This window comes from Nerophis ophidion, linkage group LG13 (genome assembly GCF_033978795.1).
Source record: "Nerophis ophidion isolate RoL-2023_Sa linkage group LG13, RoL_Noph_v1.0, whole genome shotgun sequence".
NCBI classification, from domain to species: Eukaryota; Metazoa; Chordata; class Actinopteri; order Syngnathiformes; family Syngnathidae; genus Nerophis; species Nerophis ophidion.
Window position 1 is genome coordinate 1,997,927 of NC_084623.1, and position 27,659 is coordinate 2,025,585.

A 27,659-nucleotide genomic window follows, 5' to 3' on the forward strand; every position below is an offset into this window, starting at 1 on the left:
GGTACTGTAAGCACGCTGAGACTTTTATCAAGGTACCGTAAGCACGCTGAGACTTTTATCAAGGTACTGTAAACCCACTGAGACTTTTATCAAGGTACCGTAAACACGCTGAGACTTTTATCAAGGTACCGTAAGCACGCTGAGACTCTTATCAAGGTACTGTAAACCCACTGAGACTTTTATCAAGGTACTGTAAGCACGCTGAGACTTTTATCAAGGTACCGTAAGCACGCTGAGACTCTTATCAAGGTACTGTAAACCCACTGAGACTTTTATCAAGGTACTGAAAACCCACTGAGACTTTTATCAAGGAACCGTAAACCCACTGAGACTTTTATCAAGGTACTGTAAGCACGCAGAGACTTTTATCAAGGTACTGTAAGCACGCTGAGACTTTTATCAAGGTACTGTAAACCCACTGAGACTTTTATCAAGGTACTGTAAACCCACTGAGACTTTTATCAAGGTACCGTGAGCACGCTGAGACTCTTATCAAGGTACTGTAAACCCACTGAGACTTTTATCAAGGTACCGTAAACCCACTGAGACTTTTATCAAGGTACCGTAAACCCACTGAGACTTTTATCAAGGTACTGTAAACCCACTGAGACTTTTATCAAGGTACCGTAAACCCACTGAGACTTTTATCAAGGTACTGAAAACCCACTGAGACTTTTATCAAGGTACTGTAAGCACGCAGAGACTTTTATCAAGGTACTGTAAGCACGCTGAGACTTTTATCAAGGTACTGTAAACCCACTGAGACTTTTATCAAGGTACTGTAAACCCACTGAGACTTTTATCAAGGTACCGTGAGCACGCTGAGACTCTTATCAAGGTACTGTAAACCCACTGAGACTTTTATCAAGGTACCGTAAACCCACTGAGACTTTTATCAAGGTACTGTAAACCCACTGAGACTTTTATCAAGGTACTGTAAACCCACTGAGACTTTTATCAAGGTACCGTAAGCACGCTGAGACTTTCATGAAGCTGCTGCAAACATGGCGGCTCGTCCCGCTCTTTTCCAGCCGAGCTGTCCCGAGCACAAGCGGCTTAAATGCTTCTCTGTCTCTGCAGCTCCGAGGGAGAGACCCGGCCAGCCGAGGGGACCGCTACATGTTGGTCAATTTGGAAGACATTCCGTTCGGGATCAAGGTAGAGTTTGTCATGTCCCGAGTCTTTTGTCCCTGTGAGGTGCGGGTGTGGTAAGCAGGCAGGCAGGCATGTAGGCAGGCAGGCAGGCAGGCATGTAGGCAGGCAGGCATGTAGGCAGGCAGGCATGTAGGCAGGCAGGCAGGCAGGCATGCAGGCAGGCAGGCATGCAGGCAGGCAGGCATGTAGGCAGGCAGGCATGTAGGCAGGCATGTAGGCAGGCAGGCATGTAGGCAGGCAGGCATGTAGGCAGGCAGGCATGTAGGCAGGCAGGCATGTAGGCAGGCAGGCAGGCAGGCATGCAGGCAGGCAGGCATGCAGGCAGGCAGGCATGTAGGCAGGCAGGCATGTAGGCAGGCATGTAGGCAGGCAGGCATGTAGGCAGGCAGGCATGTAGGCAGGCTGAGCTCTGTCCTCAGGATGAGCTCCCCGACCCCCTTTTAAAACATGGCCGACATATTGTAGAGTAAGCCGCAAGGAACTCTGGGAGTTATTTATACAGGGGGGGGGACTTTACACTGGAGCACGTGAGGCCAGCTCACTTTGCATTCACAGGACTGGTGCTGGTTTGATTGAAACTTTTATTAGTAGATTGCACAGTACAGTACATATTCCCTACAATTGAGCACTACTCAGAAGTATATGAGGATGCCTGTGAATGAACGAGCCAGTCTGCCCCACAGCAGGAAGATAGAGAAGTCGGAGGAGCTTATGGAGTACAATGACCACATAATGACAATCCTCCCAACTTGTGATGTCCCCAAGCAAGTAGGAAGGAAGGCAAGAATGTTTTGCAATGTCTCCACGGTGTGATTTAACGTTTCCGGGACTTACTCAGATCCCAAATACACACCAGCAGGTACCAATGGGCAGGAAAAGTTACTTTGCCAGAAAAAAACATAAAAAAAAAAAAATGTAACGCCGTTAGTTAACTATTAGCTCATCACAAGTTGGCGATTACAGGAAAGCAATAGTTCACCCAGCCAAATTTCTTTGGGCGTGACCAACACAGCAACTTCTGCGGACAACACCACACTGGCAGCTGTTGCTACCAATAAAAAGATAAACAAGTACAAATACATTCTAAGATTAAGTCTCGTCAGCTAATTATTTTTAGTTAGAGATGATCATTGTCAAATGCTTCCAATTTAATATATGTAAGTAATATACATACTAACCATATGTGGGAGTTTGAAGTGGCATGTTCAGAAATCAGAAAGCCTGACACACGTGAACATGAGGGGGAAAATGTATTGTAAAATGCAAATATTCACTGTGGGGGGTATTTGCAAAAAAGAATCAGATATCAAGTATACAGTTTTACTGACACTGAACTCTAATCCTAATAAACATTTTTTTTTTAACAAAAGCACTCACTTGTGGCCATTTAAACAAATCTATAAGCAAAGTTGGGCAGTGATTTTAAAGTGGAACAGCAGATTAACTCCATTGTACGATCTAGTTTTTATCATTAAGACTTTGAACTAAAATTAAATGAGTTTTATCTTTTAACGACTTTGAGCGGGTAATCATTGCTTTTATTTCCTCATATTTGGACAACTACAAGTCCTTCTACGTTGGAAGGAAGCAGGCCTCAATCGCTCATTGCAGTTAGTCCCAAATGCTGCTGCTGCTGCCTTTTAACTGACACTGAAAACATGAACACATTTTAGCATCCCTTCACTGGCTCCCACTTCATTTTACAATTCATTTGAAAAAGTTGTCTGTTTTTCAATCTGTTAACACATTCGCACCACAATATATGTCAGACCTTTTCAAAACGTACACCCCCAGAAGGGCTCTAAGGTCAGCTGATCACGTCCCTAAAACCTCTTTAAGATCCAGAGGTGCTGCGGCTCCAAATCTTTGGAACAAAATCCCTATTTAATGACTTTTAAATAATTTCTTTAAACATATTTGTACTCTTTTAAACCAGCATGAGAGTTGTTATTTTATTTTCTCTGATGTTTTTATTCTTTTATAGTTTGATATTAGTATGTATGTCTCAACTTCTGAAACTTCTATTGTTTTGTTTTTTTAAATGTGCAATATAAATAAAGTGTATTGGAGCACAAAGAATGTCCGTAGTGCAAGATAAGTCTGCTAAAAGTACTACTGACTTACTCCCTGCGTTTGTAAACAACACAACAGGAAGTGATATTGGTAAACATAGAAGTTTGTAAACACAACATGAATTGATATTAGTAAACATATGCGTTTGTAAACAACACAACAGGAAGTGATATTAGTAAACATAGAAGTTTGTAAACAACACAACAGGAAGTGATATTAGTAAACAAGGAAGTTTGTAAACAACACAGCAGGAAGTGATATTAGTAAACATAGAAGTTTGTAAACACAACATGAATTGATATTAGTAAACATATACGTTTGTAAACAACACAACAGGAAGTGATATTAGTAAACATAGAAGTTTGTAAACGACACAACAGGAAGTGATATTAGTAAACAAGGAAGTTTGTAAACAACACAGCAGGAAGTGATATTAGTAAACATAGAAGTTTGTAAACACAACATGAATTGATATTAGTAAACATATACGTTTGTAAACAACACAACAGGAAGTGATATTAGTAAACATAGAAGTTTGTAAACAACACAACAGGAAGTGATATTAGTAGACAAGAAAGTTTGTAAACAACACAGCAGGAAGTGATATTAGTAAACATAGAAGAGAGCTGACAAATATCAAGTGTCGACACTAACCATACTAGGACGATATTAACTAGATAATATTAAACATAACTAGCAAGTGTAGTCATGGAATATGAAACCAAACAATTGAAATTAAGTCCCTTTTCAGGTCCAATTAGTGTCATAAAAAGAGTATTTATTAGGGATGTGAGTCTTACAACAACTCATTGGACTGAGGATGGACTGTGTCTTCCACATGATGCAGGATTTGGTGTCAAAGTCACCACAAAACTCTTTCAAAAGGGTCACAAAACTTGTCTTGGCTGCTGACGTACAAAAGCAGTGAAGTAGTCAGGTTGTGTAAATGGTAAATAAAAATAGAATACAACAAATCCTTTTCAACTTATATTCAATTGAATAGACCAGTGGTTCTCAAATGGGGGTATGCGTACCCCTGGGGTACTTGAAGGTATGGGAGATTTTTTTTTAAATATTCTAAAAATAGCAACAATTAAAAAATCCTTTATAACTATATTTATTGAATAATACTTCAACAAAATATGAATGTAAGTTCATAAAGTGTGAAAAGAAATGCAACAATGCAATATTCAGTGTTGACAGCTAGATTTTTTTGTGGACATGTTTCATAAATATTGATGTTAAAGATTTCTTTTTTTGTGAAGAAATGTTTAGAATTAAATTCATGAATCCAGATGGATCTCTATTACAATCCCCAAAGAGGGCACTTTAAGTTGATGATTACTTCTATGTGGAGAAATATGCATTTATAAGTGAACCACTTGTTTATTTTTCAACAGCTTTTTAATTATCTATACTTATTTTTTTCCTAATAGTTCAAGAAAAAACACTACAAATGAGCAATATTTTGCACTGTTATACAATTTAATAAAGCAAACTGATGACATAGTGCTGTATTTTACTTCTTTATCTCTTTTTTTCAACCAAAAATGCTTTGCTCTGATTTGGGGGTACTTGAATTAAAACATTTTTCACAGGGGGTACATCACTGAAAAAAGGTTGAAAACCACTGGAATAGACTACAAAGACAATAGATTTCCTCTTCACACTGACACACTTTCTTCTTTTTTGCAAATATTAGCTCATTTGGAAATTGATGCCTGAAACATGTTTCAAAAAAGCTGGCACAAGTGGTGTGGTGTCCTCTGGAACAAAGAGGAAAAGAACCATGGGGACTGTTGTAGGGTGAACGTGTTCTAGGCAGCATGTGTGATGGTATGGGGGTGTATTAGTGATTGTTGTAGGGTGAAAGTGTTCTAGGCAGCATGTGTGATGGTATGGGGGTGTATTAGTGATTGTTGTAGGGTGAACGTGTTCTAGGCAGCATGTGTGATGGTATGGGGGTGTATTAGTGATTGTTGTAGGGTGAAAGTGTACTAGGCAGCATGTGTGATGGTATGGGGGTGTATTAGTGATTGTTGTAGGGTGAAAGTGTTCTAGGCAGCATGTGTGATGGTATGGGGGTGTATTAGTGATTGTTGTAGGGTGAAAGTGTTCTAGGCAGCATGTGTGATGGTATGGGGGTGTATTAGTGATTGTTGTAGGGTGAAAGTGTTCTAGGCAGCATGTGTGATGGTATGGGGGTGTATTAGTGATTGTTGTAGGGTGAAAGTGTTGTAGTCAGCATGTGTGATGGTATGGGGGTGTATTAGTGATTGTTGTAGGGTGAAAGTGTGGTAGTCAGCATGTGTGATGGTATGGGGGTGTATTAGTGATTGTTGTAGGGTGAAAGTGTTCTAGGCAGCATGTGTGATGGTATGGGGGTGTATTAGTGATTGTTGTAGGGTGAACGTGTTCTAGGTGGCATGTGTGATGGTATGGGGGTGTATTAGTGATTGTTGTAGGGTGAAAGTGTTGTAGTCAGCATGTGTGATGGTATGGGGGTGTATTAGTGATTGTTGTAGGGTGAAAGTGTTGTAGTCAGCATGTGTGATGGTATGGGGGTGTATTAGTGATTGTTGTAGGGTGAAAGTGTTCTAGGCAGCATGTGTGATGGTATGGGGGTGTATTAGTGATTGTTGTAGGGTGAACGTGTTCTAGGTGGCATGTGTGATGGTATGGGGGTGTATTAGTGATTGTTGTAGGGTGAAAGTGTTGTAGTCAGCATGTGTGATGGTATGGGGGTGTATTAGTGATTGTTGTAGGGTGAAAGTGTTCTAGGCAGCATGTGTGATGGTATGGGGGTTTATTAGTGATTGTTGTAGGGTGAAAGTGTTCTAGGCAGCATGTGTGATGGTATGGGGGTGTATTAGTGATTGTTGTAGGGTGAAAGTGTTGTAGTCAGCATGTGTGATGGTATGGGGGTGTATTAGTGATTGTTGTAGGGTGAAAGTGTTCTAGGCAGCATGTGTGATGGTATGGGGGTGTATTAGTGATTGTTGTAGGGTGAAAGTGTTCTAGGCAGCATGTGTGATGGTATGGGGGTGTATTAGTGATTGTTGTAGGGTGAAAGTGTTGTAGTCAGCATGTGTGATGGTATGGGGGTGTATTAGTGATTGTTGTAGGGTGAAAGTGTTGTAGTCAGCATGTGTGATGGTATGGGGGTGTATTAGTGATTGTTGTAGGGTGAAAGTGTTCTAGGCAGCATGTGTGATGGTATGGGGTTGTATTAGTGATTGTTGTAGGGTGAAAGTGTTCTAGGCAGCATGTGTGATGGTATGGGGGTGTATTAGTGATTGTTGTAGGGTGAAAGTGTTCTAGGCAGCATGTGTGATGGTATGGGGGTGTATTAGTGATTGTTGTAGGGTGAAAGTGTTGTAGTCAGCATGTGTGATGGTATGGGGGTGTATTAGTGATTGTTGTAGGGTGAAAGTGTTGTAGTCAGCATGTGTGATGGTATGGGGGTGTATTAGTGATTGTTGTAGGGTGAAAGTGTGGTAGTCAGCATGTGTGATGGTATGGGGGTGTATTAGTGATTGTTGTAGGGTGAAAGTGTTCTAGGCAGCATGTGTGATGGTATGGGGGTGTATTAGTGATTGTTGTAGGGTGAAAGTGTTCTAGGCAGCATGTGTGATGGTATGGGGGTGTATTAGTGATTGTTGTAGGGTGAAAGTGTTCTAGGCAGCATGTGTGATGGTATGGGGGTATATTAGTGATTGTTGTAGGGTGAAAGTGTTCTAGGCAGCATGTGTGATGGTATGGGGGTGTATTAGTGATTGTTGTAGGGTGAAAGTGTTGTAGTCAGCATGTGTGATGGTATGGGGGTATATTAGTGATTGTTGTAGGGTGAAAGTGTTCTAGGCAGCATGTGTGATGGTATGGGGGTGTATTAGTGATTGTTGTAGGGTGAAAGTGTTCTAGGCAGCATGTGTGATGGTATGGGGGTATATTAGTGATTGTTGTAGGGTGAAAGTGTTCTAGGCAGCATGTGTGATGGTATGGGGGTATATTAGTGATTGTTGTAGGGTGAAAGTGTTCTAGTCAGCATGTGTGATGGTATGGGGGTGTATTAGTGATTGTTGTAGGGTGAACGTGTTCTAGGTGGCATGTGTGATGGTATGGGGGTTTATTAGTGATTGTTGTAGGGTGAAAGTGTTCTAGGCAGCATGTGTGATGGTATGGGGGTGTATTAGTGATTGTTGTAGGGTGAAAGTGTTGTAGTCAGCATGTGTGATGGTATGGGGGTGTATTAGTGATTGTTGTAGGGTGAAAGTGTTCTAGGCAGCCTGTGTGATGGTATGGGGGTGTATTAGTGATTGTTGTAGGGTGAAAGTGTTCTAGGCAGCATGTGTGATGGTATGGGGGTGTATTAGTGATTGTTGTAGGGTGAAAGTGTTGTAGTCAGCATGTGTGATGGTATGGGGGTATATTAGTGATTGTTGTAGGGTGAAAGTGTTCTAGGCAGCATGTGTGATGGTATGGGGGTATATTAGTGATTGTTGTAGGGTGAAAGTGTTCTAGGCAGCATGTGTGATGGTATGGGGGTGTATTAGTGATTGTTGTAGGGTGAAAGTGTTGTAGGCAGCATGTGTGATGGTATGGGGGTGTATTAGTGATTGTTGTAGGGTGAAAGTGTTGTAGTCAGCATGTGTGATGGTATGGGGGTGTATTAGTGATTGTTGTAGGGTGAAAGTGTTGTAGTCAGCATGTGTGATAGTATGGGGGTGTATTAGTGATTGTTGTAGGGTGAAAGTGTTCTAGGCAGCATGTGTGATAGTATGGGGGTGTATTAGTGATTGTTGTAGGGTGAAAGTGTTCTAGGCAGCATGTGTGATGGTATGGGGGTGTATTAGTGATTGTTGTAGGGTGAAAGTGTTCTAGTCAGCATGTGTGATGGTATGGGGGTGTATTAGTGATTGTTGTAGGGTGAAAGTGTTCTAGGCAGCATGTGTGATGGTATGGGGGTGTATTAGTGATTGTTGTAGGGTGAAAGTGTTCTAGGCAGCATGTGTGATAGTATGGGGGTGTATTAGTGATTGTTGTAGGGTGAAAGTGTTCTAGGCAGCATGTGTGATGGTATGGGGGTGTATTAGTGGCCAAGGCATGGCTAACTTACACATCTGTGAAGGCACCATTCGTGTTGAAAGGTACATACAACATATGTTGTTATCATGGACGCCCCTGCTTATTTCAGCAAGACAATGCCAAGCCATGTGCTTCATAGTAAAAGAGTGCGGGTACTAGACTGGCCTGCCTGTAGTCCAGACATAGAAAATGTGTGCAGGCTAAAATATGAGGCAGGAGACTGTTGAACAACTTAAGCTGTACATCAAGCAAGAATGGGAAAGAATTCCACTTCAAAAATGTGTCTCCTCAGTTCCCAAACCTGCACTGAGTGTTGTTCAAAGGAAAGGCCATGTAACACACTGGTAAACATGTCTTTTTGTCCATGTGTTGCTGTCATTCCATTCTAACTTCATGATTATTTATTTGTTTGTCAGTGTGAAGATGAAATATCTTGTCTTTGCAGTCTATTCAATTGAAAATAAGTTGAAAAGGATTTGTTGTATTCTTTTTATTTAGCTTTTACACAACCTGACAACTTCACTGGTGTTGTACATGCCCAGTTAGTAAGCACACAGATGGCATAACAACGATCTTGAAAATGTTGAATGGATTCCGTATGAGTGACTTAGTTTTTCCTGGAACACCTAATATGTCTACTTTTCATATCTCACGTGAAAACCAAGGCAGAGGGGATTATTATTGCTGGTGAAATCATTGCTATGCACAAAATGCCAAGGTGACTGAAGGTGTGTTTCTTTAAAAAGGCGGGATGGAAGGAGAGCCACGCCACCTTCATGACGGAGCTGAGGAACCTGCAGGCCACAGGACTCACTAGCATCGGCCAGTCCCTGAGGACCGCCTTTGATCTGCTCAATCTCAATAGACTAGTGAGCGGCATAGACAACTATGGACAGGTGAGCCAGGTGACAGTCCTCCAAGCCCACAACATCAACACTATGTGATGCCTATGACCAAGTACAGTATTAGCCTTTGAAATGACAATAATAACTCACAGCAGCTGGCATGCTAACATGAGAAGAAGAGGTATTCATGTTAAGAAAGGACATCATTCAATCCACAGTTACACAAACACATTAATGCCATATTTAATGGTGTACATGAAGCCAGGGATCCTTCTGTACTCAGGAACACCAGACATGCCTTCAAGTACCACTGAACACAGTAGGACACCCGCCAGAAATGGGATTTTATTGACATTTGTGTTAAAGTGCTACATTAATATTTTAAATAGTCAAGACCACAACACTTATCAGTGAAGATTGAGAAAATACTAAATGTTGGCTTTTCCAACTGTCTATTTTACTTATTATGAGGGAACGGCACTCTTTTGGAATGCTGCCTATCATTGACAATCATTATGAAAGACATGATGTTATTTTCACTCATTCTAGACAGGAAATAAAAGTTTGCTTACGGCTGAGCCAATGGGAGCTTCACTTTTCCACCCATAAAATCCAATAAATAAACATCCAAAAGTGCCAACAATACTCTTATTTGCATTTGGTGACTTGAATAGTAACAAGTATTAGTCATATTGTTATTGTAAATATTAACACGTGTATATATGTATATATATTTATGTATATGTATAGATTTTTTTAAATTTGATTTGATTATTTCCTTTAGGGCTATTCTCAAGTTTGGTCCAGGGTCTCAGTCATAAACATGTTAAAAATAAGTTATATACAGTACAGGCTAAAAGTGTGGACACACCGTGTTTTCTTTATTTTCATGACTATTTACATTGTCAATTGTCACATCAAAACTGAATGAACACATGTGGAGTTATGTACAAACCCTGTTTCCATTTGATCCTGGAAATGGTGTTAGATGTCAATATAAACAGAATACAATGATTTGCAAATCATTTTCAACCCATATTCAGTTGAATATGCTACAAAGACATATTTGATGTTCAAACAGATAAACATTTTTTTTTTGCAAATAATCATTAACTTTAGGATTTGATCCAGGGTATACGCGGATCCTTAAAAAGTCTTACAAAGTCTTAAATTCATGTGTCTAAAATTAAGGCCTTAAAAAGTATTACATTTATTAGAAATTCCTAAGATGGTCTTAAATTCAGTACTCAATGGTCTTAAATTGTCGGGCCAGTTTTTTTGTTTTTTTTTCCGGGGCACGTCTTTGAGTAAAGGTTACGGCACGTCTTTGAGTAAAAGTGAGTGATTTCAGTGCCAGTCGCGCGCAGACTCCTTCCTTTCTTCCTGGCGTCCCGCCTTTCAGTCAGCATGGGGAAATGCAAGTTTTGCGAGCGTTGGCTGGAGGACAGCCGGTTTAAAAGCTGGCTTAAAGGGGAACATTATCACAATTTCAAAAGGGTTAAAAACAATAAAAATCAGTTCCCAGTGGCATGTTGTATTTTGTGAAGTTTTTTTCAAAATTTTATATCCCTAAAAAAACCTTTAAAATGCTTGACTTTCGCTATTTGCGATGCAACTATCCATTTCCCTGTGATGTCATACAGTGCTGCCAATGTAAACAAACAACGGCGAATACCACAGCTAGATATAGCGACATTAGCTCGGATTCCGACTCAGATTTCAGCGACTTAAGCGATTCAACAGATCACGCATGTATTGAAACAGATGGTTGGAGTATGAAAGTATTGAAGAAGAAACTGAAGCTATTGAGCGAATAGCTATTGACGCTATTCATAGCCATAGCATGGCCGAATAGCTGCGTTAGCATCGCCGGTAAAATGTGCGGACCAAACGATCAGGACTTTCGCATCTTGTGACACTGGAGCAACTTAAATCCTTTGATTGGTAAGTGTTTGTTTCGCATTAAATGTGGGTGGAAGGAAATGTAATATAGTTGCAAATGCATCTGCAGGTTATTCATACATCTCTGTGCCATGTCTGCTTTAGCACCGCCGGTAAATAGCATGTTAGCATCGATTACCGTAGCATGTTAGCATCGATTAGCTGGCAGTCAACATCAACAAAACTCACCCTTGTGATTTTGTTGACTTTATAGTTGCAAATGCATCTGCAGGTTACTCATACATCTCTGTGCCATGTCTGCCTTAGCACCGCCGGTAAATAGCACGTTAGCGTCAATTAGCGTAGCATGTTAGCATCGATTAGCTGGCAGTCACACCGCAACCAAATATGTCTGATTAGCACATAAGTCCACATCAACAAAACTCACCTTTGTGATTTCGTTGACTTAATCGTTGCAAATGCATCTGCAGGTTATCCATACATCTCTGTGCCATGTCTGTCATCGCCGGTCAAATGTGGAGACACTTTGGTACATTCAATGGGGGTCTGGCGGCAGACACTTTGGCATCTTGGGGCCAGTGGTGCAACTTGAATCCCTCCCTGTTAGTGTTGTTACACCCTCCGACAACACACCCACGAGGCATGATGTCTCCAAAGTTCCAAAAAATAGTTGAAAACACGGAAAATAACAGAACTGAGACCCGGTGTTTGTAATGTGTTGAACATGAAAATGGCGGCTGTATTACCTCGGAGACGTCACGTTCTGACGTCATTGCATAAAGAGCGATAAACAGAAAGGCGTTTAATTCGCTAAAATTCACCTATTTAGAGTTCGGAAATCGATTAGAAAAATATATGGTCTTTTTCCTGCACCATCAAGGTATATATTGACGCTTACATAGGTCTGCTGATAATGTTCCCCTTTAAGCCTGTTGCCAATCCCGAGGAGGCCAGGTGCATACTTTGTAAGAGGGATTTCAAACTTGGCACCATGGGAATTAGAGCGGTGGAATCGCACATGCACTACGGTAAGCATAAAATGGCGGCAGAGAGCCAAAAACAAACACCGGGCATCTCTCAGTTCTGCTTGGGTCCAGCGCCAACGCCCCCCCAGCTATCAACAACTGCCGCTAGCAGCACTGACCTGACATTAATCTTCGGCGGGACAGCAACATTCAAATCCCAGGTGTTATGGATCTTGCACCCTGTGGTGAAACATCAATCCTACACCTCAAATGACGGGATTGGCCATCTTTTTCGTGTGATGTTTCCTGATTGTCAGGCTACTAATACATTTTCCTGAGGAAAGGATAAAACAGCATATATTACAAGACATCTAAAACCTGCTCTTCGACCAAGTCAACGGGTCTCGGTATGTGTTAATGAAATGTCATTTATTTTTACCTTCACCTCGGTTATTATGTGGTTTTTTTTGTTTTTTTTTATTAAATCAACACAAAAACACACAAAATACACTTTCCATCAGTGCATCAACCCCCCAAAGAAAACCCCTCCCTCCCCCATTCACACCCAGCCACACAAAAAAGGGTTGTTTCTTTCTGCTACCAAAATGCTGGTTCCCACAACATATATAACACAGTCTGCAAGGGACACAGTCCCTGAAACACACATGATTGTGTGTGTCGCCGGTCCACTAACACTATCATTAATTACTATTTTTTATGTAATTGTTTTATATGATTTTACTTTCTTTTTTATCCAAAAAAATGTCATTGTTTTCCTTTTTTTTTATCTCATTTTATTTTATTAAAAAAATAAATAAAAAATAACCTTATCTTCATCAGACCAGGTTGTTAATGGAATTAGACTTGTCTAAAAGGTTTTTAAAACCAGGTCCAGTCCAGACAATGTCAAAGTGGGCCTCAGCAACACACACCCTCATCAAAGTACAACAACAAAAATTAGGGAAACAACAGATTGCATATAAGTTATAAACAAAATTACATTTTCATATAAAGCATTTGTGTATAGTCCATATTATGTCCAAGTCAGATTCAACACACACCTTCATTTTGTACACTCAAAAAAAGGGAACACAACAACAGATAGCATATATGTTGCTGTTGTTGCATATCTATAAACATTATTACATTTTCATAATAAGCCTTTAAGGATTTCCCATCTTTTTTCATGTTTTTTGGCATCATTATTGTTGTCAATCATGTATCTTTCTAAAGTTAAAAAATACTGAATAAATGTTTTAAAGAAAGTAATACTAAGTGAATATCTATTTTTGGCCTTAAAAATAAACCTTTTACCAAGTACTAAAATTAAATTGACTAAGTCATGCTTGTCAATAAACTCTCCTAAAATTACAGAAACTATATCAAGCTTCATAAACAAACCAATCCTTGAACACGTTTTTTCAACTTCCACCCAAAAAGAAGACACAATATGACAATACCAAAACAAATGGAGGGTGGATTCAGATTCCTGACAGCAAAAACGACAATCATCTGACTCAGTCATATTCCATAGTTTTAACATTTTCCCCGTTGGTAAGAAGTTATAAATAATTTTAATTTGAAAATAACGGTTTTGCACATCGATAGTAGTTTTGTAGATTAGTTTGAACATGGTATCCCACGGCAACGGGCAGTCAAAAAAGTCCTCCCATTTTCCATATGTGTTATATGGGACAGCCTTCAAAGATTTCTTTATTAAATAAAAAATATGTATTTTTTTATTAATTTTAGTTCCTTTTTGCCAACTAGAATTTCTTATTAGAGGTTTACAAACTAGTAATTTAGTAGTTCCATAATTAATTATTTGTTTCCATCTTTTCCTAATTCCTCCAGTTAGTTGGTTAAAAGAAAAGCTTGAACAAGCATAGTTCTAAATTCATCATACTTCATCATTTTAGCATTCTCATTGATCATATCATTGACAAAAATTATTCCTCTTTCAAACATATTTTTCCAAAAGAAAGGCTTTCCATCTATTAAAATATTAGAGTTCATCCATATTATCTGCTGCAAAATATCATCTCTTTTTTCTGGCACATGAAATATAAAACAGCACCATGAGTGGATTGTTTCCTTTATGAACCCCTCCATGTTTCCCAGCAGACTCTCTACATAAGAATAATGGGAGGGGATCACTTGTAAAAAAGGATACCATTTTCTTTGATACATGACATGTTTTCTGTCCAACAGGACACTTGTGTACCACTCAGTATTTAAGTACATCTTTGGAACAATTGATGCTTTTAAAGAGAGACACATAGCTTCGAGGTTGAGAAGTTGTAGGCCCCCATTTTCATACTCATTGTACAAAACCTTTCTTTTAATCTTTTCTGGTTTGCCGTCCCAGACAAAATCAAAGACCCTCCGTTCATAAACCTTAAAGAAGTTTTGTGATGGAGCTGGTAATGACAAAAACAAAAAAATAAACTGAGGAATAATTAACGAGTTGACAATAGATATTTTACCATATAAGGTTAAGGATTTCCCTAGGAGTCCTGTTCACGAGTGAGGGAAGAGTGGATCGTGAGATGGACAGGCGGATCGGTGCGGCGTCTTCAGTAATGCGGACGTTGTACCGATCCGTTGTGGTGAAGAAGGAGCTGAGCCGGAAGGCAAAGCTCTTAATTTACCGGTCGATCTACGTTCCCATCCTCACCTATGGTCATGAGCTTTGGGTCATGACCGAAAGGACAAGATCACGGGTACAAGCGGCCGAAATGAGTTTCCTCCGCCGTGTGGCGGGTCTCTCCCTTAGAGATAGGGTGAGAAGCTCTGCCATCCGGGAGGGACTCAAAGTAAAGCCGCTGCTCCTTCACATCGAGAGGAACCAGATGAGGTGGTTCGGGCATCTGGTCAGGATGCCACCCGAACGCCTCCCTAGGGAGGTGTTTAGGGCACGTCCAACCGGTAGGAGGCCACGGGGAAGACCCAGGACACGTTGGGAAGACTATGTCTCCCGGCTGGCCTGGGAACGCCTCGGGATCCCCCGGGAAGAGCTAGACGAAGTGGCTGGGGAGAGGGAAGTCTGGGTTTCCCCGCTTAGGCTGTTGCCCCCGCGACCCAACCTCGGATAAGCGGAGATGATGGATGATGGATGGATTTCCCTTTCCATAGTTGCATAATTTTGTCCAGCTTTCTTAGTCGATTATCATAATTTACTGAGCATAGATCTTCCAGATTCTCTGGTACAACAACACCAAGTATGTTAACAGGTCCATCTGTCCACAAAACAGGCACTTTGCATTCCATTCGGAATGATGTTCCCTTTAGATTTCCGATCCTTAAAATTTTACATTTATCATAATTAAGCTTAAACCCAGATTGCTGTGAAAATATATCCAAAAGATCAAGGAGGTTCCGCAAACAACGAGGATTGGGGCTGATAAAGAAGCTTGTATTGTCTGCATACATTGTTATTTTACTTTCAATATTATTATTGCTGAGCCCTTCAATATTTCGATTCAATCCAACTTTAATCGCTAATATTTCCATAGCAATAATAAATAGGTATGGAGACAAAGGGCACCCTTGTTTTAGACCTCTTAATAGAGGTATTGTCCCAGAGATGTATCCGTTATTGATCATTTTACAGTTAGTTTTATTATATAGTGTCTTGATCCAATGTAATAGAGAGTTGCCAAAATTGAAAAAAACTAAGCTTTTACAAATAAAATCTAAGCTAATTTTGTCAAAAGCCTTCTCCAGGTCGGCTACAAAAATTAAGCCTCTTTTATTCTCCATATTATAATTTTCAATAATTTCTAATAACTGTCTAATTATGTTTTTACTGGCGTTGGTGTTGGTTTGTTTGTTTTGGATGTCAAAGTTTTTGGATCTCTCAAGATTTTTGATAAGCTGTTTGGCAGAGTGGTGCGTATCAGTTTGTTTATTAATAAACATACAAAAAGTAAAATTGACTGATTGTCATTGAGGTTGTAGTACAGTGGGATCCCCAACCATCGCTTATATTTATAGATTTTTTTTTTTTCGGTCTTAAATTTCATTCAAGGTGGCATTAAAAAGGTCTTAAAAAGTCTTAAACCTGCAGATACCCTGTTGATGCCAGCAACACGTGACAAAGAAGTTGGGAAAGGTAGCAATAAATACTGATAAAGTTGAGGAATGCTCATCAAACACTGATATTGAACATCCCACAGGTGTGCAGGCTAATTGGGAACAGGTGGGTGCCATGATTGGCTATAAAAGCAGTTTACATGAAATGCTACGTAATTCACAAACAAGGATGGGGCGAGGGTCACCAATTTGTAAGCAAATTTTAGAACAACATTTCTCAACAAGCTATTGCAAGGAATTTAGGGATTTTACCATCTACGGTCCGTAAAATCATCAAAAAGTTCAGAAAATCTGGAGAAATCACTGCATGGAAGCGATGATATTACGGACTTTTGATCCCTCAGGCGGTACTGCATCAAAAAGCGACATCAGTGTGTAAAGGATATCACCACATGGGCTCAGGAACACTTCATAAAACCACTGTCAGTAACTACAGTTGGTGACAACATCTGTAAGTGCAAGTTAAAACTACTATGCAAAGCCAAACCCATTTATCAACAATATCCTGAAACGCTGCCGGCTTCGCTGGGCCCGAGATCATCTAAGATGGACTGATGCAAAGTGGGAAGGTGTTCTGTGGTCTGACAAGTCCACATTTCAAATTATATTTGGAAACAGAGGACGTGGTGTCCTCCAGAACAAAGAGGAAAATAACCATCCGGATTGTTAAAGGCGCAAAGTGTAAAAGCCAGCATGTGTGATGGTATGGGGGTGCATTAGTGCCCAACGCATGGGTAACTTACACATCTGTGAAGGCACCATTAATGCTGAATGGTCCATACAGGTTTTGGAGCAACATATGTTGTCATCCAAGCAACGTTATCATGGACGCCCCTGCTTATTTCAGCAAGACAAGTGTTACAACAGCGTGGCTTTGATAAAAAATAGTGCGGGTACTTTCCTGGCCCGCCTGCAGTCCAGACCTGTCTCCCAAAAATGTGTGGCGCATTATGAAGCGTAAAATAGGACAGCGGAGACCCCGGACTGTTGAAGGACTGAAGCTCTACATAAAACAAGAATGGGAAAGAAATCCACTTTCAAAGCTTCAACAATTAGTTTCCTCAGTTCCCAAACGTTTATTGAGTGTTAAAAGAAAAGGTGATGTAACACAGTGGTGAACATGTCCTTTCCCAACTACTTTGGCACGTGTTGCAGCCATGAAATTCTAAGTTAATTATTATTTGCAAAAAAAAATCAAGCTTAAAAGTTTGAACATCAAATATCTTGTCTTTGTAGTGCATTCAACTGAATATGGCTTGAAAAGGATTTGCAAATCATTGTATTCTGTTTATATTTAATTGTAACACAATTTCCCAACTCATATGGAAACGGGGTTTGTACTTAAAAAAGGTGACATAACTGAAAACCTGTTTTATATTGTATTTTCTTCAAAATAGCAACAATATATATATATATATATATATATATATATATATATATATATATATATATATATACAAGTTTTTATTCAATTCTTGAATAAAAACTGCATATGTTTCAGGGCAGAAACATATGCATTCATCCATTTTCTACCGCTTGTCCCTTTGAGGGTGCTGGAGAAACACAAACTGCAAAAAAAAAAATTCCCCCCCAAAAAATATTTCAGAGTGCTTAATGTGAAGTAATGAAATAAGTCAATCATTCATAACAATATTGCTTTTAGTTGACTATTATGTTTGGCAATGAAACATAATCCCACTTCCAAAAGGGTCCTACTCATGAAAGTGTTAAAAGGAAGTCAGACTTCTTTTCCCTACTTTCAACACTTCATTTTCTACATCAACTTCACATCTCTGTGTCAATTACACCTTTTGATTATTTGCTTCATCTTTTTGTTTTCTATTTCCTTTTTCCATCCATCCATTTTCTACTGCTTGTCCCTTACAGGGTTGCAGTGCATTCACATTTTGTTCAAGAAAACTTTTTTTATATGGCAAACATTAAAAATAAGCAATGGTACAGAAACAATTTCAAAGTGGAATTTTTGATAGGTCAATAATTCATAACATTGATTTGGATTCATTATAATTTTCAAGCAATGCCCGCTTTTTAAAAACAACAAAAAAGTAGCCTGCCAGTCAGCTTTGTGTTATCAGAGTCAAAACTGCAATTTTCTACTGTACTGTATTGTTTTTAACATCACAAACTATTCAAATCCTCAGTGGGGGTTTTGAGATTGGGGACATGTGGCTTCTTTTAAAACCGGGTCATGATCAGAATAAAATACCTTTTAGTGTCACTACACGCACGTACAAAGAGAATACAAGTCTTGCTAGATTAAAGTCTGCCTTCTTCTTTTGCTCTGGCAGAGAAGGTGACCAGCAGTCCCATCATCATGTGTTTATGAGCCTGGACACATGCGCTACAAACAAATAGCTTGAATCATTTGTCTTTTGCAGGGAAGGAACCCATTCTTCCTTGAGCCCGCCATCATCATTGCCATCACCGACGGCAACAAGCTGACCAGCAGTGCGGGGGTCCAAGACGAGGTCAGCCATGTTTACATCTTACCACCCATGTCATGGAACCACAACACTGCATGTGTGTTTTATTACTATGAAGACCAGGTCAGCCATGTTTACATCTTACCACCCATGTCATGGAACCACAACACTGCATGTGTGTTTTATTACTATGAAGACCAGGTCAGCCATGTTTACATCTTACCACCCATGTCATGGAACCACAACACTGCATGTGTGTTTTATTACTATGAAGACCAGGTCAGCCATGTTTACATCTTACCACCCATGTCATGGAGCCACAACACTGCATGTGTGTTTTATTACTATGAAGACCAGGTCAGCCATGTTTACATCTTACCACCCATGTCATGGAACCACAACACTGCATGTGTGTTTTATTACTATGAAGACCAGGTCAGCCATGTTTACATCTTACCACCCATGTCATGGAGCCACAACACTGCATGTGTGTTTTATTACTATGAAGACCAGGTCAGCCATGTTTACATCTTACCACCCATGTCATGGAGCCACAACACTGCATGTGTGTTTTATTACTATAAAGACCAGGTCAGCCATGTTTACATCTTACCACCCATGTCATGGAACCACAACACTGCATGTGTGTTTTATTACTATGAAGACCAGGTCAGCCATGTTTACATCTTACCACCCATGTCATGGAACCACAACACTGCATGTGTGTTTTATTACTATGAAGACCAGGTCAGCCATGTTTACATCTTACCACCCATGTCATGGAACCACAACACTGCATGTGGGTTTTATTACTATGAAGACCAGGTCAGCCATGTTTACATCTTACCACCCATGTCATGGAGCCACAACACTGCATGTGTGTTTTATTACTATGAAGACCAGGTCAGCCATGTTTACATCTTACCACCCATGTCATGGAACCACAACACTGCATGTGTGTTTTATTACTATGAAGACCAGGTCAGCCATGTTTACATCTTACCACCCATGTCATGGAGCCACAACACTGCATGTGTGTTTTATTACTATAAAGACCAGGTCAGCCATGTTTACATCTTACCACCCATGTCATGGAACCACAACACTGCATGTGTGTTTTATTACTATGAAGACCAGGTCAGCCATGTTTACATCTTACCACCCATGTCATGGAACCACAACACTGCATGTGGGTTTTATTACTATGAAGACCAGGTCAGCCATGTTTACATCTTACCACCCATGTCATGGAGCCACAACACTGCATGTGTGTTTTATTACTATAAAGACCAGGTCAGCCATGTTTACATCTTACCACCCATGTCATGGAGCCACAACACTGCATGTGTGTTTTATTACTATGAAGACCAGGTCAGCCATGTTTACATCTTACCACCCATGTCATGGAGCCACAACACTGCATGTGTGTTTTATTACTATGAAGACCAGGTCAGCCATGTTTACATCTTACCACCCATGTCATGGAACCACAACACTGCATGTGTGTTTTATTACTATAAAGACCAGGTCAGCCATGTTTACATCTTACCACCCATGTCATGGAACCACAACACTGCATGTGTGTTTTATTACTATGAAGACCAGGTCAGCCATGTTTACATCTTACCACCCATGTCATGGAACCACAACACTGCATGTGGGTTTTATTACTATGAAGACCAGGTCAGCCATGTTTACATCTTACCACCCATGTCATGGAGCCACAACACTGCATGTGTGTTTTATTACTATGAAGACCAGGTCAGCCATGTTTACATCTTACCACCCATGTCATGGAGCCACAACACTGCATGTGTGTTTTATTACTATGAAGACCAGGTCAGCCATGTTTACATCTTACCACCCATGTCATGGAACCACAACACTGCATGTGTGTTTTATTACTATGAAGACCAGGTCAGCCATGTTTACATCTTACCACCCATGTCATGGAACCACAACACTGCATGTGTGTTTTATTACTATAAAGACCAGGTCAGCCATGTTTACATCTTACCACCCATGTCATGGAACCACAACACTGCATGTGTGTTTTATTACTATGAAGACCAGGTCAGCCATGTTTACATCTTACCACCCATGTCATGGAACCACAACACTGCATGTGTGTTTTATTACTATGAAGACCAGGTCAGCCATGTTTACATCTTACCACCCATGTCATGGAGCCACAACACTGCATGTGTGTTTTATTACTATAAAGACCAGGTCAGCCATGTTTACATCTTACCACCCATGTCATGGAACCACAACACTGCATGTGTGTTTTATTACTATGAAGACCAGGTCAGCCATGTTTACATCTTACCACCCATGTCATGGAACCACAACACTGCATGTGGGTTTTATTACTATGAAGACCAGGTCAGCCATGTTTACATCTTACCACCCATGTCATGGAGCCACAACACTGCATGTGTGTTTTATTACTATAAAGACCAGGTCAGCCATGTTTACATCTTACCACCCATGTCATGGAGCCACAACACTGCATGTGTGTTTTATTACTATGAAGACCAGGTCAGCCATGTTTACATCTTACCACCCATGTCATGGAGCCACAACACTGCATGTGTGTTTTATTACTATGAAGACCAGGTCAGCCATGTTTACATCTTACCACCCATGTCATGGAACCACAACACTGCATGTGTGTTTTATTACTATAAAGACCAGGTCAGCCATGTTTACATCTTACCACCCATGTCATGGAACCACAACACTGCATGTGTGTTTTATTACTATGAAGACCAGGTCAGCCATGTTTACATCTTACCACCCATGTCATGGAACCACAACACTGCATGTGGGTTTTATTACTATGAAGACCAGGTCAGCCATGTTTACATCTTACCACCCATGTCATGGAGCCACAACACTGCATGTGTGTTTTATTACTATGAAGACCAGGTCAGCCATGTTTACATCTTACCACCCATGTCATGGAGCCACAACACTGCATGTGTGTTTTATTACTATGAAGACCAGGTCAGCCATGTTTACATCTTACCACCCATGTCATGGAACCACAACACTGCATGTGTGTTTTATTACTATGAAGACCAGGTCAGCCATGTTTACATCTTACCACCCATGTCATGGAACCACAACACTGCATGTGGGTTTTATTACTATGAAGACCAGGTCAGCCATGTTTACATCTTACCACCCATGTCATGGAACCACAACACTGCATGTGTGTTTTATTACTATGAAGACCAGGTCAGCCATGTTTACATCTTACCACCCATGTCATGGAACCACAACACTGCATGTGGGTTTTATTACTATGAAGACCAGGTCAGCCATGTTTACATCTTACCACCCATGTCATGGAGCCACAACACTGCATGTGTGTTTTATTACTATGAAGACCAGGTCAGCCATGTTTACATCTTACCACCCATGTCATGGAACCACAACACTGCATGTGGGTTTTATTACTATGAAGACCAGGTCAGCCATGTTTACATCTTACCACCCATGTCATGGAACCACAACACTGCATGTGTGTTTTATTACTATGAAGACCAGGTCAGCCATGTTTACATCTTACCACCCATGTCATGGAACCACAACACTGCATGTGGGTTTTATTACTATGAAGACCAGGTCAGCCATGTTTACATCTTACCACCCATGTCATGGAACCACAACACTGCATGTGTGTTTTATTACTATGAAGACCAGGTCAGCCATGTTTACATCTTACCACCCATGTCATGGAACCACAACACTGCATGTGTGTTTTATTACTATGAAGACCAGGTCAGCCATGTTTACATCTTACCACCCATGTCATGGAGCCACAACACTGCATGTGTGTTTTATTACCTTAGTCTGCCAGGAAACTTCATTTAGATTACACAAAAACTGGACACTTTTAGGATATGCCATCGGTGTCTAAATCGCAGCCCCGGAGCCTTATGTGGCCCTACCTAATTTTGTAATGGCCTGTGGTGTAATTGTTAGTCTTGTAATATTAGCACGCTAGTGTTATGGCTAATTTTGCAGGTGTACAACCCGGCCTCAAACATTTTGTTGCTTGATAAATGTTACCTGTTAGCATGCTAAGGGTTTTTTTTTTAGCCAATTGTAGGTATACACTTCAGTCATATGTTGGTACTTGGTGCATGCCAGCATTTAAAAAAAACAACTCAGGTAGCTGTATATTTTGCTACTTGACACGGGTTGCTTAGCATTTGAGAATGCTAATATTAGCATGATATATTTTTTTAGCAGGCACCCGTCAGTGTCATATATTTTGGTATGTCACTCATGCTAACTGTATGCAAGCACATGCCAACTTTTTCTTTAGCTCATTTGGCTCATATTTCCGTTACTTGACGCTATCTGTCCAGTGTGCTAACTGTTAGCATTTCAGTTCTCCCAATAAATTTCTATGGAAGATGCATTTTCTAGTGCTTTAAAACAATCTATACATCGTACTGGTTCTGAAGGTGAAAACTACTGCATTCTTTGATATGTCAGTCAGCAGTGAGTGTGATTATTCAAGAATTGTTTACTCTGGCCATGAGGCACACTTCCCGTGCTGGGAAGTGACATCATCATTATTATATTCCTCCAGCTCCACCTCCCTCTGACCACGCCCCTGCCAGGCAGCGAGCTGACCAAGGAGCCCTTCCGCTGGGACCAGCGCCTCTTTGCACTCGTGCTGCGCATCCCAGGCCACGCCTCGGTGGAACCCGATCCCATCGGAGGCGTACCGTCTGACGACTCGCCCATCACGCCAATGTGCGAAGTCACGGGAGGTAAAACTCACTCAAGTCTTGTCATGACAATGTTGTTGTCCGCCTATAGGGGGCCTTTTTAGAGGGAGTGTGTCTGCTTGCAGGACGCTCGTACAGTTCTTAGTGGGAGTGTGTCTGCTTGCAGGACGCTCGTACAGTTCTTAGTGGGAGTGTGTCTGCTTGCAGGACGCTCGTACAGTTCTTAGTGGGAGTGTGTCTGCTTGCAGGACGCTCGTACAGTTCTTAGTGGGAGTGTGTCTGCTTGCAGGACGCTCGTACAGTTCTTAGTGGGAGTGTGTCTGCTTGCAGGACGCTCGTACAGTTCTTAGTGGGAGTGTGTCTGCTTGCAGGACGCTCGTACAGTTCTTAGTGGGAGTGTGTCTGCTTGCAGGACGCTCGTACAGTTCTTAGTGGGAGTGTGTCTGCTTGCAGGACGCTCGTACAGTTCTTAGTGGGAGTGTGTCTGCTTGCAGGACGCTCGTACAGTTCTTAGTGGGAGTGTGTCTGCTTGCAGGACGCTCGTACAGTTCTTAGTGGGAGTGTGTCTGCTTGCAGGACGCTCGTACAGTTCTTAGTGGGAGTGTGTCTGCTTGCAGGACGCTCGTACAGTTCTTAGTGGGACTGTGTCTGCTTGCAGGACGCTCGTACAGTTCTTAGTGGGAGTGTGTCTGCTTGCAGGACGCTCGTACAGTTCTTAGTGGGAGTGTGTCTGCTTGCAGGACGCTCGTACAGTTCTTAGTGGGAGTGTGTCTGCTTGCAGGACGCTCGTACAGTTCTTAATGGGAGTGTGTCTGCTTGCAGGACGCTCGTACAGTTCTTAGTGGGAGTGTGTCTGCTTGCAGGACGCTCGTACAGTTCTTAGTGGGAGTGTGTCTGCTTGCAGGACGCTCGTACAGTTCTTAGTGGGAGTGTGTCTGCTTGCAGGACGCTCGTACAGTTCTTAGTGGGAGTGTGTCTGCTTGCAGGACGCTCGTACAGTTCTTAGTGGGAGTGTGTCTGCTTGCAGGACGCTCGTACAGTTCTTAGTGGGACTGTGTCTGCTTGCAGGACGCTCGTACAGTTCTTAGTGGGAGTGTGTCTGCTTGCAGGACGCTCGTACAGTTCTTAGTGGGAGTGTGTCTGCTTGCAGGACGCTCGTACAGTTCTTAATGGGAGTGTGTCTGCTTGCAGGACGCTCGTACAGTTCTTAGTGGGAGTGTGTCTGCTTGCAGGACGCTCGTACAGTTCTTAATGGGAGTGTGTCTGCTTGCAGGACGCTCGTACAGTTCTTAGTGGGAGTGTGTCTGCTTGCAGGACGCTCGTACAGTTCTTAGTGGGAGTGTGTCTGCTTGCAGGACGCTCGTACAGTTCTTAGTGGGAGTGTGTCTGCTTGCAGGACGCTCGTACAGTTCTTAATGGGAGTGTGTCTGCTTGCAGGACGCTCGTACAGTTCTTAGTGGGAGTGTGTCTGCTTGCAGGACGCTCGTACAGTTCTTAGTGGGAGTGTGTCTGCTTGCAGGACGCTCGTACAGTTCTTAGTGGGAGTGTGTCTGCTTGCAGGACGCTCGTACAGTTCTTAGTGGGAGTGTGTCTGCTTGCAGGACGCTCGTACAGTTCTTAGTGGGAGTGTGTCTGCTTGCAGGACGCTCGTACAGTTCTTAGTGGGAGTGTGTCTGCTTGCAGGACGCTCGTACAGTTCTTAGTGGGAGTGTGTCTGCTTGCAGGACGCTCGTACAGTTCTTAGTGGGAGTGTGTCTGCTTGCAGGACGCTCGTACAGTTCTTAGTGGGAGTGTGTCTGCTTGCAGGACGCTCGTACAGTTCTTAGTGGGAGTGTGTCTGCTTGCAGGACGCTCGTACAGCTCTTAGTGGGAGTGTGTCTGCTTGCAGGACGCTCGTACAGTTCTTAGTGGGAGTGTGTCTGCTTGCAGGACGCTCGTACAGTTCTTAGTGGGAGTGTGTCTGCTTGCAGGACGCTCGTACAGTTCTTAGTGGGACTGTGTCTGCTTGCAGGACGCTCGTACAGTTCTTAGTGGGAGTGTGTCTGCTTGCAGGACGCTCGTACAGTTCTTAGTGGGAGTGTGTCTGCTTGCAGGACGCTCGTACAGTTCTTAGTGGGAGTGTGTCTGCTTGCAGGACGCTCGTACAGTTCTTAGTGGGAGTGTGTCTGCTTGCAGGACGCTCGTACAGTTCTTAGTGGGAGTGTGTCTGCTTGCAGGACGCTCGTACAGTTCTTAGTGGGAGTGTGTCTGCTTGCAGGACGCTCGTACAGTTCTTAGTGGGAGTGTGTCTGCTTGCAGGACGCTCGTACAGTTCTTAATGGGAGTGTGTCTGCTTGCAGGACGCTCGTACAGTTCTTAATGGGAGTGTGTCTGCTTGCAGGACGCTCGTACAGTTCTTAATGGGAGTGTGTCTGCTTGCAGGACGCTCGTACAGTTCTTAGTGGGAGTGTGTCTGCTTGCAGGACGCTCGTACAGTTCTTAGTGGGAGTGTGTCTGCTTGCAGGACGCTCGTACAGTTCTTAGTGGGAGTGTGTCTGCTTGCAGGACGCTCGTACAGTTCTTAGTGGGAGTGTGTCTGCTTGCAGGACGCTCGTACAGTTCTTAGTGGGAGTGTGTCTGCTTGCAGGACGCTCGTACAGTTCTTAGTGGGAGTGTGTCTGCTTGCAGGACGCTCGTACAGTTCTTAGTGGGAGTGTGTCTGCTTGCAGGACGCTCGTACAGTTCTTAATGGGAGTGTGTCTGCTTGCAGGACGCTCGTACAGTTCTTAATGGGAGTGTGTCTGCTTGCAGGACGCTCGTACAGTTCTTAGTGGGAGTGTGTCTGCTTGCAGGACGCTCGTACAGTTCTTAGTGGGAGTGTGTCTGCTTGCAGGACGCTCGTACAGTTCTTAGTGGGAGTGTGTCTGCTTGCAGGACGCTCGTACAGTTCTTAGTGGGAGTGTGTCTGCTTGCAGGACGCTCGTACAGTTCTTAATGGGAGTGTGTCTGCTTGCAGGACGCTCGTACAGTTCTTAATGGGAGTGTGTCTGCTTGCAGGACGCTCGTACAGTTCTTAGTGGGAGTGTGTCTGCTTGCAGGACGCTCGTACAGTTCTTAGTGGGAGTGTGTCTGCTTGCAGGACGCTCGTACAGTTCTTAGTGGGAGTGTGTCTGCTTGCAGGACGCTCGTACAGTTCTTAGTGGGAGTGTGTCTGCTTGCAGGACGCTCGTACAGTTCTTAATGGGAGTGTGTCTGCTTGCAGGACGCTCGTACAGTTCTTAGTGGGAGTGTGTCTGCTTGCAGGACGCTCGTACAGTTCTTAGTGGGAGTGTGTCTGCTTGCAGGACGCTCGTACAGTTCTTAATGGGAGTGTGTCTGCTTGCAGGACGCTCGTACAGTTCTTAGTGGGAGTGTGTCTGCTTGCAGGACGCTCGTACAGTTCTTAGTGGGAGTGTGTCTGCTTGCAGGACGCTCGTACAGTTCTTAGTGGGAGTGTGTCTGCTTGCAGGACGCTCGTACAGTTCTTAGTGGGAGTGTGTCTGCTTGCAGGACGCTCGTACAGTTCTTAGTGGGAGTGTGTCTGCTTGCAGGACGCTCGTACAGTTCTTAGTGGGAGTGTGTCTGCTTGCAGGACGCTCGTACAGTTCTTAGTGGGAGTGTGTCTGCTTGCAGGACGCTCGTACAGTTCTTAGTGGGAGTGTGTCTGCTTGCAGGACGCTCGTACAGTTCTTAATGGGAGTGTGTCTGCTTGCAGGACGCTCGTACAGTTCTTAGTGGGAGTGTGTCTGCTTGCAGGACGCTCGTACAGTTCTTAGTGGGAGTGTGTCTGCTTGCAGGACGCTCGTACAGTTCTTAGTGGGAGTGTGTCTGCTTGCAGGACGCTCGTACAGTTCTTAGTGGGAGTGTGTCTGCTTGCAGGACGCTCGTACAGTTCTTAATGGGAGTGTGTCTGCTTGCAGGACGCTCGTACAGCGTGTTCTCCCAGCGTATGTTGAATCAGTGTCTGGAGTCCCTGGTCCAGAAGATTCAGAGCGGCGTGGTCATTAACTTTGAGAAAACGGGGCCGGACCCTCCCCCGCTGGAAGGTGGGTGCTCTCTACTGGCGGGTGTGTGGTTTAGAAGCCTCTCATTTTCCACGATGTCATGCAGACGCTGCGGCCGAGTCGCTCAAGTTGGGCCCTCAGCCTTGGCACTGCTGCCACAAGCTCATATACGTTCGGCCCAATCCCAAAACCGGCGTTCCCATCGGTCACTGGCCCGTCCCCGAAGCCTTCTGGCCCGACCAGAACTCGCCCACCCTGGTGAGGAAGTCTTGAAAATGTGCCTGGTGATGATGATAAGGTACACTAACCTGGAGTTGACTTC

At 42.5% G+C, this 27,659-nt stretch overlaps 1 protein-coding gene across 2 annotated transcripts in view; it reads left to right on the forward strand.

Moving 5' to 3' along the window:
* The window catches only part of ints6 (integrator complex subunit 6), a 43,375-nt gene that overhangs the window by 2,004 nt on the left and 13,712 nt on the right, over window positions 1-27,659 (forward strand). For both annotated transcript variants that reach the window (XM_061918174.1, XM_061918175.1), the window contains exons 2-7: window positions 1,081-1,158; window positions 9,060-9,209; window positions 18,520-18,609; window positions 23,174-23,357; window positions 27,254-27,379; window positions 27,444-27,595. In XM_061918174.1, coding sequence (XP_061774158.1) covers window positions 1,081-1,158; window positions 9,060-9,209; window positions 18,520-18,609; window positions 23,174-23,357; window positions 27,254-27,379; window positions 27,444-27,595 — 780 coding nt within the window. The remainder of the gene's footprint in view (window positions 1-1,080; window positions 1,159-9,059; window positions 9,210-18,519; window positions 18,610-23,173; window positions 23,358-27,253; window positions 27,380-27,443; window positions 27,596-27,659) is intronic.